We start from the raw sequence: 12,690 nt of genomic DNA, 5'->3' as shown, positions 1-12,690 counted from the left end.
GAACTCCTAGCCCGAAGTGATCAACCCGCCTCGCTCCCCAGAGCGCCGGGACCACAGGCATGAGCCACCACGTCCAGCCCCCACATTGCTTCTGGCTTCCGTGGTAGACGTCCCAGACGGAGCGGCCGGGCAGAGGCGCTCCTCACTTCTTCCCAGACACTGGGCGGCCGGGCAGAGGCGCTCCTCACTTCCCAGACGGGGCGGCCAGGCAGAGACGCTCCTCACTTCTTCCCAGACGATAGGTGGCCGGGCAGAGGCGCTCCTCACTTCCCAGACAATGGGTGGCCGGGCAGAGGCGCTCCTCACTTCCCAGACGATGGGTGGCCGGGCAGAGGCGCTCCTCACTTCCCAGACGGGGCGGCTGGGCAGAGGTGCTCCTCACTTCCCAGACGGGGCGGCCAGGCCGAGGCGCTACTCACTTCCCAGACGATGGGTGGCCGGGCAGAGGCGCTCCTCACTTCCCAGACGATGGGTGGCCGGGCAGAGGCTCTCCTCATTTCCCAGATGGGGCGGCCGGGCAGAGGTGCTCCTCACTTCTTCCCGGACGGGGCAGCTGGGCAGAGGCGCTCCTCACTTCCCAGACGTGGGTGGCCGGGCAGAGGCGCTCCTCACTTCCCAGACGGTGGGTGGCCGGGCAGAGGCGCTCCTCACTTCCCAGACGGGGCAGCCGGGCAGAGGCGCTCCTCACTTCCCAGACGGTGGGTGGCCGGGCAGAGGCGCTCCTCACTTCCCAGACGGTGGGTGGCCGGGCAGAGGCGCTCCTCACTTCCCAGACGGAGCGGCCGGGCAGAGGCGCTCCTCACTTCCCAGACGATGGGTGGCCGGGCAGAGGAAGAGAGCAGTGTTTTAATTGGTCATTAGATGTTGATGATAACTCAGTTACCATAAGATACTTATTTGGCAATCTGTTTTTTTTTTTTTTTTTTTTGAAGACAAGATCTCACTCTGTCGCCTAGGCTAGATGGAGCGTAGTGGCGCCATCACAGCTCACTGCCCTCTTGACTTCCTGGGCTCCGGTGATCCTCCCACCCCCGCCCCCGACCCGAGTAACTGGGACCACAGGCGCACGCCATCATGCCTGGCTAATAATTTGTATTTGTTGTAGAGATAGGGTTCTGCCATGTTGCCCAGGCTGGTCTTGAACTCCTGGGTTCAAGCGATCCTCCTGCTTTAGCCTCTGAAAGTGCTGGGATTACAGGCATGAGCTACTTTGCCTGGCCTGGTAATCTCTCGATTGAAGTACAGAATAATTCTTTACTGCATAATAGTGAGAATAGATGTAAAATAATTAACCATCAAAGATATTTGAAATTGTTACCACACCTATTTTAAAAAATTGTCATTAAAAATAAATATCAAGTTTATCTTAATTTTTAACTGTACGATACAGTATTGTTAACCATATATACATTGTTGTACAACTTTTTAAATTTTACTTGACTGAAACTATACCAATAACAGCTCTCCATTTCCCGCTCCTCCCAATCCCTGGCAGCAAGTATTCTACTTTCTGTTTCTATGCGTTTGATTACTTTAGATACCTACACAGTATTTGTCTTTTGTGACTGGCTTATTTCACGTAAGGTTCATCCATGCTGTAGCTTATGACTGGATTTCCTTCTTTTTTAAGACTGAATCATCCTCATCCACTGGTTCTAGCTGAAGTATGATGGGATCATTCTCCTGGCAAATAAATTCCTGTTTCTATCCAGAAAACCAATAAAAAGTTTTCCATGAAATGTTAAAAAAAAAAGACAGTAATCCATTGTGTTGTATATGCCACATTTTCCTTATCCATTCATCCTTCTGTGGCCATTCAGGTTGCATCTACATCTTGGCTTCTGTGGATAATGCTGCATTGAACATGGGTGTGTCATCATACCTATTTTTAAAGGGTATATCTTTTTTTCTCTTGCAGATACATTCGACTTTATGGGAGAAAATTTAGCAAAGAAGATCATGTTCTTTTTATTAAGTTATTATATGAGCTGGTATCAATTCCAAAACTGGAAATCAGCATGATGCAGGGATTTGCCCGCCTTTTGATCAACTTGTTAAAGTAAGTCTATTTCCAGAGGTTTCTGTTAAGGTTTGTTTGTTTCTTCAGGGTTTTAGGGAATGAGGACTAAGTGCTTTTGGTAAGAAGACCAAGTCTCAAATTGCCAATTTGGAAAATGATTGCAAAAAACATTTTCTTAATTTTCATCAAATGTGTTAGTTAACCTTTTAGTTAAAATTCCATCTCTTCCATGATGTGGTCTCTTCTCTGGCACCCATTGAACTTCCCCTTTTATAGATTATTAAGTCCCTTGAGAAGACAAGACAAAGATCATAGATTCTTTTGCTTACTCTGAAGCATCCAACTCAGTGCTGGAAACATTAAATATTCCATAGTGTGGGAAAACATGAAATTCATCTGCAATAATAGTGACACAAATTTAAATGCCCTCTTTTATCTGGTGCTCTTTGAGCAGCAGCAAGAATCGGGTGCATTATTCTTCTTAATGCTATGTTCTGCTAGTGAGTGGCCGTGGATGGGGAAAGGCAAAACCCACTGTGATGAGCAGCAATGTTTAACTGTCCCTGTGTAGTATGTGTGGTATACACACATCTGTGCACATATGCATACATAGGTATTTATTTTATTTTACTTTTTAGGAAAAAGGAACTTCTTTCAAGAGATGATTTGGAGTTACCCTGGAGACCACTTTATGACATGGTAGAAAGAATATTATATTCCAAGACAGAGCACCTAGGATTAAATTGGTTTCCTAAGTAAGTGTTTCCATTTAAAGCACTTATTTGGGAATACTTGGGGTTTTTTAGGGGGGTGATCATGGTTGAAAAATATTGGGTTGTTTGAAAGAAACAAGCAGATATTTTAATGTGCCTATTTCTGTGTAATTTGACTCCTGAAACAATTCATTGCCCTCTATAAACCTTATCTGAGGCTGCATCTCTCTTGCAGATCATTGACTTCTTGCACCTACATCTTGCCTCTTTGAGACCTAATTTTTTGTTTTATATTTTCTTCTGAGTTTATATAATAAAATATCATCTGCCCTTTTCTGGTCATTAGTGATTTCATACTAGACTGACAGGTATCATTTCTGTCCAGTTGTGGTCTAGCTTTAAATTTTCTCAGTTTTAGCATGTTTGGCTTATCATTCTTTTTTTTTTTCTGAGATGGTGTCTCACTCTGTCGCTCAGGCTGGAGTGCAGTGGTGCGATCTCAGCTCACTGCAACCTCCACTTCCCGGGTTCAAGTGATTCTCGTGCCTCAGCCTCCCGAGCAGCTGGGATTACAGGCATGCACCACCACACCCAGCTAATGTTTGTATTTTTAGTAGAGATGGGGTTTCGCTGTGTTGGCCTGGCTGGTCTCCAACTCCTGACCTCAGGTGATCTGCCTGCCTTGGCCTCCCAAAGTCCTGGGATTATAGGCATGAGCCACCACGCCCGGCCTCTTCAGTGTTTTTGTTTGTTTGTTTTGTTTTGAGATGGAGTCTCGCCCTGTTGCCCAGGCTGGAGTGCAGTGGTGCAATCTCAGCTTACTGCAAGCTCCGCCTCCCGGGTTCATGCCATTCTCCTGCCTCAGCCACCCGAGTAGCTGGGACTACAGGCACCCGCCACCACGCCCAGCTAATTTTTTGTGTTTTTAGTAGAGACGGGGTTTCACCGTGTTAGCCAGGATGGTCTCAATCTCCTGACCTCGTGATCTGCCCACCTCGGCCTCCCAAAGTGCTGGGATTACAGGCGTGAGCCATCGCGCCCAGCCGCCTCTTCAGTTTTTAATAGCTAGCTGTTTCCTCTCGTTGTCTAGAGTCATTTGTCATATACTTATATGCTCTTTTTTTCTTTTTTTTTTTTGAGACGGAGTCTCGCTCTGTCGTCCACGCTGGAGTGCAGTGGCATGTTCTCGGCTCACTGCAAGCTCCACCTCCCAGGTTCACGCCATTCTCCTGCCTCAGCCTCCCGAGTAGCTGGGACTACAGGTGCCCACCACCACGCTCGGCTAATTTTTTTGTGTTTTTAGTAGAGACGGTGTTTCACCATGTTAGCCAAGATGGTCTCTATCTCCTGACCTCGTGATCCCCCTGCCTCAGCCTCCCAAAGTGCTGGGATTACAGGCGTGAGCCACCATGCCCGGCCTTTGTACTCATTTCTTGAAGAGCACCATTCTGTTTGCCTGTATTAATTTCCTTTTTCTTTTTTATAAATTAAGTCTTTAAAGACTTCTGCGGTTTTCTTTCTCAGTCTTAGGGATGTCTACATTATTTCATTATGTCTTGTTAAATTCATTTAATCTATGATTAACCCTCAGCCTTTACTTAGGTCAACAGTCTTTGTCCCTTACCATAGAATTTTTTGAAAATGAGTGCAGATGGCAAATGTGAAATGGTATAAATGGAAGAGGTAAAACATGATCTTCAACTTAGGTCCTAATTGGTTTTTGGACAGTTTTGGACAAGTAAGGTGGTTAGAAGTCATTTATTTCTTGAAAGTTTCATATGTTAAAACAAGGAAACTCATTTCAACCATAAAGATAGCACATTTTATCGTGACATAGGATAGTGCATTGTGCAAGTATGCTTTTACCAATATTTGTTAGGTTTTCCTCCCTCCCTCCCTTCCTCTCTCCATTTCTTCCTTCCTTCCTTCCTTTTTCAGGGTTGCTCTGTTGCCTCCTAGGCTGGAGTGCAGTGGCAAGATCTTGCATCACCACAGCCTTGACCTCCTGGGCTCAAGCAGTCTTCCCGCCTCAGCCTCCTGAGAAGCTGGGACCACAGGCATGTGCCACCATGCCCGGCTAATTTTTAAAATTTTTTATTTGTAGAGACAGGGTCTCACTGTGTTGCCCAGCCTGGTCTTGAACTCCTGGGCTCAAGTGATCCTCCTGTCTTGGCCTCCCAAAGTGCTGGGATTACAGGCATGAGCCACTACACCCGGCCCCAGTATTTGTTAAGAAAACTCAAAATTGAATACAAAAGCTTTGTAAATATTCCTTTTGGGTGTTATTTTTGCCACAGGGACCATGGCCTATGCTGGTTTGACTGAGACTTCGTTAAATAAGAGGTCGGGGAATTTCTTACTGGCTTCACCATTTCACATGAGATTGGGCACATTCAGGGCGGTATGGCCATAGACAGGCTTCACTATTTCATAGATCTCAGGGACCTCTGAACTGTGTTCAGATCAGTTATCCTTCTGAGATTTTTCTTGCTGATAATTTTGGCTGCTTCTGAAAGTATTTTGTAAATGAAAGGAGGAGGTAAGGCAGTTTCTTCAGTGATACCCTGTTCTTCAGTATGCCTTCTTACTTGCTGCTTCATAACCAAGCATCCTACTTTCCTGCCTTAAGGGTCTGCCTTTGCAAAGGCACATGCTGCTTTTAAAGTCCTGTGTGGTCATTAATAAATATCTGTGGCTTTCCTCTTCAGTGATAAGACCTGTTTGTCTGGAAATTTTCTATTAGTATTGGTCAGTCAGTGCTTATTGATTATGTTTACCATGTCTCTTCCTAAAGTGTCACATCATCCTTGTCCTTAAAAGTTTTACCATGGCTGTTCTTGATCTTTTGAAGAGACGTTGTGACTGAAACACAGCACTGACTCTCAACTCTTAACAGACTCAGCATTTCATTTTGTAATTGTGATTATTCTAAAATAAAATTTATAAATCATATAACCTACCTATACTCATTACCTACACTGTGACAATTTTGAGTTTTTTCATCTTAGATATATTCTGCCACATTTTGAAACAGTTTTGTCAGCTGACTACATGTGTTCATACTATTTTTAGAATGCTATTTTTATAATCAAAAGTGAAAGATTGCTTAATTTGTTAACTGTCTTTCAAATTTTAAACTCATGTGCCTTATGTTTTTGTCCTTATTGAAATCACTGCTTATAGCGGCATGTATTTCAACATGATTTTAAAAGCTAGTTCTATTGTTGGAAGCAAAGATTATCAACTTTCCTCTCTTCCCTTGCTCTTTACCTTTCCCATCCTCTCTTCATCCGCTTTCCTATCCTTGTTTCCCTCTTTTCTTCTCTTCCTTCCTCCTTCTAGCTTTCTGTCTGTCTTTTTGCCTCTAGGGCAAAAGACCCTTTTTAGTCTCTTTATCCTCATCTCAGTCTACTTTCTACTGGAGAAGGAATTGGTAGTGTTCGTTATTCAATAGAAGAAGTAAAATTGGAAAGGAGATGAGTGTGAACTAGTTGTTAGCGATATAAGAATTATTATTTACTTTATAAATGAAGCTTTTGAATCTTAGGACATGGTTTTATTTTATAAAACCATGTCCCATACACTTATTTTGAGTAGCATATTGCAAGTTATAGTATAGGCAACACACTAATGGTGTTGCTACTAACAAAATATGGGAGAATTATGCATAGGTATGCTTTTACAAATGGGCACAAACAATTCATATTTCAATTGCTATGTGTATAAATTTGTTTATTTAGTATTACCACTAATTTGGTTTTTGTGGGTGGTAGTAAAGGTTTTCGTATTTGCATCATGAGTAGCTTGGGCCTACATAACTTGTTTACTACTTTTTAAAATTTATTTTTAAAAGTATCCATTCTCTTTTACATGTATTGTTCTGAGGGTATCATATAGTGTTATATTTTCATTTTTTTCGTATTAATCTGCCTCTGGAGAACCAATTTGATATTTTCTTTTTCTGGTATTTGTTTATGGCATTTGTTTCTCTATTGATTTATTAAAGAGCTATTTGAATTGGTGCTCTTTAAGGTACAGTTAAATCCTTTGTCCTCAGCTACCCACACTCACCACATGGAAATGACATTTTCCAGACCTCTGTTTGGGGTTTCTTGGCATATGTGGCCATAGTTAGGAGTTTAAATTACTACCAGCAGCTCATGGATGATCTGTAGCTACAAAATTTAATATGATAATCAAATAGTGAGAAAAATTTCTCCTAAAACCTGTTGAAATTTAAAAGATTTTATGGTTGTAAACCATGATTATAAGTATGATATTTACAATTATTTTTTAGTGTAGTATTTGAAGAACATCCTATTTATTTTAAAAATATTCTTTTATTTGGAAATTTAAAATTTTAACAAAGTTCGGCTGGGCATGGTGGCCCACACCTGTAATCCTAGCACTTTGGGAGGCTGAGGTAGACGAGACCAGCCTGGCTAACATGGTGAAACCCCATCTCTACTAAAAATACAAAAATTAGTCTGGTGTGATGGCGCATGCCTGTAATCCCAGCTACCCAGGAGGCTGAGGCAGGAGAATCGCTGGAACCCGGGAGGCAGAGGCTGCATTGAGCCAAGATCATCCCACTGCACTCCAGCCTGGGCGACAGAGCCAGACTCCCATCTCAAAAAAAAATTTACCAGATTTTATTAATGATTTTGATAGTGTTTCTCACAAAAGTTGTTTCTGTGCTACAGTGTTCTTTCTTTAAACACTGATCTTTCAGAAGCAATTTTTAAAAATAGTTCAAGTTGATCAGGCTTATTGTCATTTAAAACAATTATGCATGCTCTTTTTACATGAATGGTAAGGATTATTATAATTTCCCAACACTTGCCATAAAGGTATACTTTTTAAAAGTAGTTTTAATGAAAAGTCAATGTTAATGTGCATCAGCAAGGAAAATGCTATACTTATTATTTATACCTTTTTTTTTTTTTTTTTGAGACGGAGTTTTTTTTGCTGTTGTTGCCCAGGCTGGAGTGCAGTGGCACAATCTGGACTCACCGCAACCTCTGCCTCCCGGGTTCAAGCGATTCTCCTGCCTCAGTCTCCTGAGTAGCTGGGATTACAGGTGTGTGCCACCACACCCAGCTAATTTTTTGTATTTTTAGTAGAGATGGGGTTTCATCATGTTGGCCAGGCTGGTCTCGAACTCCGGACCTCAAGTGATCCACCCGCCTCGACCTCCCAAAGTGCTGGGATTACAGGTGTGAGCCACTGCGCCTGGCCTATTTATACCTTTCTTTATGGTGAAATTGTCTTGGCCCTAATTTTGAGTGAAGTGGCTATGAAAAATGACTACTTACTAGTTTAACTGAGCAATCAATATTAGATTTTGAAGGTAAGATATGAGATGGATAATGTCTAACTAACTTACGGTGGATTTGTTTGAGTTTAGAGAAGGCAAGTAAAACTGACTTCTGGATGAAGTGCCTGGCACAGGTTTAAGAAAAACAAATACTGTATAAACAGTTGCCATTAAATTATAAAGGGATGAAGGCAGATATATACAGAATAGTACATCATTACAGTTAACCAGTTCATTTATGAAAAAGCAAATATTATTCTGAAGTTAAATTTTAGTTCAAGAACTGTCAAGTGAAAACTGCAAGTACTTCTGGCTATGAGCAGTCTAGTTTACTCTCATCTTGAATATATCATTTGCTATACTTTTCCCTGGTTTAGAAGTGAATATTGTCCTGAAAGAGCCAAGGAGGCAGGAGGCATAAATCTCCAAGTTTATATGAGTTCACTGTCTCAGTAACTGGAGGCGAAGACTATTGGTTTTCCTCAGGCTTATCTGCTAATATTTGACATTTACTTTGTTAATGGCATCATAAGGAAATCGAGGTCCAGAGAGGAAAATTCACACAGAATCATTGGTTGAATCTGGAACAAGAGCTTAAGAACTGGGACAAGAACTCACTTTCTACCCTTAATAATAGGGTGGCAGTTGGGGAGGAATTTCCTATTTTGATGTGATTTCCTAAATCATAAATTAGTAGCTACTCAGAGGCAGTAAGAGTAAAATAAGCACAAAATTTTAATTCTTAAGGAAATTGAGAATACAATTTATTATGGCTAAGTATGAAATAATAATTAACATTTATTATCCTAAATTCTGGGCCATATACCTGCTTTCTATACATTATCTCATTTAATTTTTGTAACAGCTTTATGAGAGGTAGGTATTATTGCTCATGTTGATGAGGAAACAGCTATAATACAACTAGGAAGTAGCAGAACTGAGACTCAAATTAAGATCTGTCTGACTCTAAGCTCCAACTGTAAACCATTATATGCACTACTGTGGCTTTCTTTTTCAACCTGACATGTCTTTTTCAACCTAACATATCTTTTTAAAGAGGAAATAGAGTATAAGAAAACCCATCCAAAGCTTAGTTACTCTGATTTTGATTTAAAGAGAAAAAAAGTGTTTTGAATTGTTATCACTTTAATATTATACATTTCCAACAGTTGGAAAGTATTTAGTGATTATTCACTCTCTCTAAAAATTAGTGAAATGTAGTTTAGTAGCATCTAGCCTTAACCTTTTATTTTATTTTTAAACAGAAACATTGTTCCCTTCATCTTGAGAGATTACAAGAATCACAAAAGGTCATTATACAGATATCACAGGTTAGAGAGATTGTACCCTTTTCTGGATAAACATCATAAATCCAATGATACAGGCTTTATATATAAGAAAGGGTTGAAATTGACTTTATTTAGAGTAACTAAATTGCATTCCCACATACCCTAATCCTCTAATAAGTGAAGTGATTCCATCAAGTGTTATAATTAACTTCCTATTCTTCTGAAGCGTGAAGGGAACTGGAGAAAACATGTAGCTTTGCAGCCTTTTGTGACTTGCTTTCTAAAATCATTTATGACATTATGCGAAAGTATGTTGGTATAGCCAAGGTCCTAAGTGAAAACAGCAGGTTTTCTGTGTAGCACAGAACCAATAAAATAAATGTAAAGTTAATGAGAACACAAACATTAGTACTGATAGAATTATGTATCTTACGCTCATTTGCATGGATAAACAGTTTACAATTTTAGAATTACCTTTTAAAAATCTGCATTTAAATTGAGCAATTTAGTTTAAAATTAGATGACTCTTTAAACCTTAGCTGTTAATTCTATACTTTGTTACTAAAAGAAGACCCAAGATCTGTGCTTTTTGTTACTCTGATATAAAATTTTTATTATTACAAATCAATAGACAGATAAGTATAAATATATATGAGCAGATGGCTTTTTTATAAGCACTTTGGAAATGCCCAGAAATAAAAATCATAGCCGTGGTCTTCAAGGAGCTTTAAACATAGTTGGATAGAAGTTTGCCCTGTTTTTTTTTTTACTGGGCAAACTTAGATATTCTCTAAACTGTGTTTTTGAATTGCTTAGCCTTTTTATAAGAAAAAGAAGAACCTCCCTCTCATGATCAGAGACAGTGCTTATTGATGGCCCTTTGGCCATGTAGTTTCTTTTTTATTTTAGAAGTCATCTCATGAGTTGTAAGCTAGTTGCCTCTTCAGTTAATTTTTCTCTGGGTAGTTTTGAAATTAAAGAGGATTTCTACTGCTCCAAGTAATGAGATTATAGTTTTCCTCTCTTGGTTATGTAATATGTTGATTATTTTTGATGAGTTTGCTCTCTGTTATTCCTTGGAATTTCTTTGCAGATTAGTTCTGAAACTTTCAGAGAAGTTGGATAGACTTCTGGACTTCTTATTTCAAAAAGCTTAATAAGAAAGTGTCAGGTGGAGACGTTGCCTGAAAGTTACTCCTTTCCTATATATATATATATGTATTTAAATATATATATATAAATTTATATATATATTTAAGTATATATATAAATTTATATATATATAAATTTTTTTGAGATTTGGGGAATTTTATTTTTACTTGTACATATCATACTGTAAGTAGTCACACACGTATTTTAAAATTCCAGCTCAAAATTACCTAATGCTCCATTGTTTGTTTGCATTTGACTGCTTGACTATGATCTAGTAAATACTTAAATATTCCATTCTGGTCATGTGTTTAAACCAGTACACATTGGCCTTTTTATTAAAAAAGAAATGTTGATTATAAATTCATACACACATTTTTATGTTGGTCTCCTGTATTCACTTGAGGCAACTACATGTTGTAAAGTAAGTTATAATTTTTATTGCTACTTGACTACCTTTATAAGTATCTGCTCAAAGAGATGCTATTGTTCTTTTTGATAATTGTTTCTGGCCGTAAAGTGCCTTGGAGGGTTATCGAACTCTCATCAATTGGTTGTGAAAGCTAATTTCTGATGGAAACACCCAGATTTTGGTCTGTCTGCTGCTTGTGTTTTGATGTAAAAGTATTTTAGTAAAAATTATTTGAAGTTTTAAGCTACTGTGTTGATAAATATGGTGTGTGGTCATTGCTGCCTACCTCGTAAAGACTGAAAACAATTTGTTGTTTTCCCAGTGTAACATTTTTTTCCCTTTAGTTCATACCAGAGACAGCAAAATGAGGGCAAAGGAAAGAGTAGATGAAGGAGTTTAGGTAGTTAATCCTTGCAGTTCTGCCTGTATGAAAGGGAAGGCTTAATTATTACATATAAACAAATAATACCTGAATGTATGAGGTTATCTTAGAGATATTTATTAATTGAATTAGATGTGTTCTTAAAATACACCAATCTAATTATCAAATGGCTTTCCCCCCCCAGTTCTGTAGAAAATATTCTCAAAACACTCGTGAAAAGCTGCCGACCGTAAGTAGCTTCTCAATTTATAAAGCCTCTTGTTGTTTCTGTGGGCTTTTCCACATCTTTAGTATGGTTTGAAGAGGAAATGAAAAGTACAAATAGTTCGTGACATTGTGATGTTAGTCACTGAGCACAACATACCATTTCCGGTTCGTTAACGGAACTTCTCAGATTTCATTGAGAAATTTAGAAATTTTAAAGTCATCCATTGTAAAGTAAGAATACCATACTTTACATAGAATTATCTTTATTTGGAAGCATTTCCTAGAGTATTATTATTTGTTATTCAGATAAAAAATATGAGTAATGCCAAGAAGGTGGTTCATAACTTTTTTCAACTGTGTTCTGTAGAATATTTAAATATCCAATATTCTTTTCTTTTTATTTCAATATTTTTTGTAGAGAGTGGGGCCTTGCTCTATTGCCCAGGCTGGTCTTGAATCCCTGGCCTCAAGCAGTCCTCCCACCTTGGCCTCCCAAAGCATTGGGATTATAGGCGTGAGCTGCCACTCCCAGCCAATTATCCTATATTCATATGATTAAAGATGAGTGTGGATAACATTTAATTTTAATTTTTTTGGTTATCTTTAATTTTAATTAAAGCTCAATTTTATGTACTTGAACTTTTTTTGTGTTGTTATCAAGTTATTCTAAGACTGTTTAGATGATATGGAATCAGTGAATCCTTTTTGGTGAAAAGCCATGTATTATATGCTTGTAATACTCATCTTAAATACATATTTAATATATCAGATATTTATTGCTGACCTTCTGTATTACTCAATGTTGGGCAAATGTATTTTCGGAATATGAGATATCTGTCTCTCAAGCAACTTAAGGTTCACCATTGAGTCATAAGCCACCAATGAACAGTGTCATTTTGTGCGAGGCAGTTACCCTCTTGGCCTGTGTTTCCTCACTGGAAACTTGATTATCACTTCAATACCTACTGGCTCATAGGTAATTCATAGAACTCCCAAGTTTTTATTTTGGATTACAGGATTAACAATTGACTCAGAAAACTTAAGAAGGAGAATTGATCCTTGATATGTGAGATCTTTGAAGGTGGAGCACAGTTTGTTTTTGTTTTTTTAAAATTCCAACCTGTTACACAAGGACCTGACATATAAACGCTTTGTGAACTCAACAGTAGTATTCTTAGAAATATAATTTTATTTTTCACAT

General features: G+C 38.9%; 1 protein-coding gene across 3 annotated transcripts in view; it reads left to right on the top strand.

Moving 5' to 3' along the window:
* PSME4 (proteasome activator subunit 4) overlaps positions 1–12,690 on the top strand; it is a 114,388-nt gene that overhangs the window by 21,582 nt on the left and 80,116 nt on the right. For 2 of the 3 annotated variants that reach the window (XR_004033313.1, XM_030827575.1), the window contains exons 2-4: positions 1,919–2,059; positions 2,659–2,775; positions 11,467–11,511. Coding sequence is in view for 2 of the 3 variants with exons in the window: in XM_030827575.1 (XP_030683435.1) it covers positions 1,919–2,059; positions 2,659–2,775; positions 11,467–11,511 (303 nt within the window). In the remaining variant the exon portion in view is untranslated. The remainder of the gene's footprint in view (positions 1–1,918; positions 2,060–2,658; positions 2,776–11,466; positions 11,512–12,690) is intronic. The other variant, XM_030827576.1, reaches the window with a different exon arrangement.

This window comes from Nomascus leucogenys, chromosome 14 (genome assembly GCF_006542625.1).
Source record: "Nomascus leucogenys isolate Asia chromosome 14, Asia_NLE_v1, whole genome shotgun sequence".
NCBI classification, from domain to species: domain Eukaryota; kingdom Metazoa; phylum Chordata; class Mammalia; order Primates; family Hylobatidae; genus Nomascus; species Nomascus leucogenys.
This window is presented reverse-complemented; position numbering and strand designations above follow the sequence as displayed.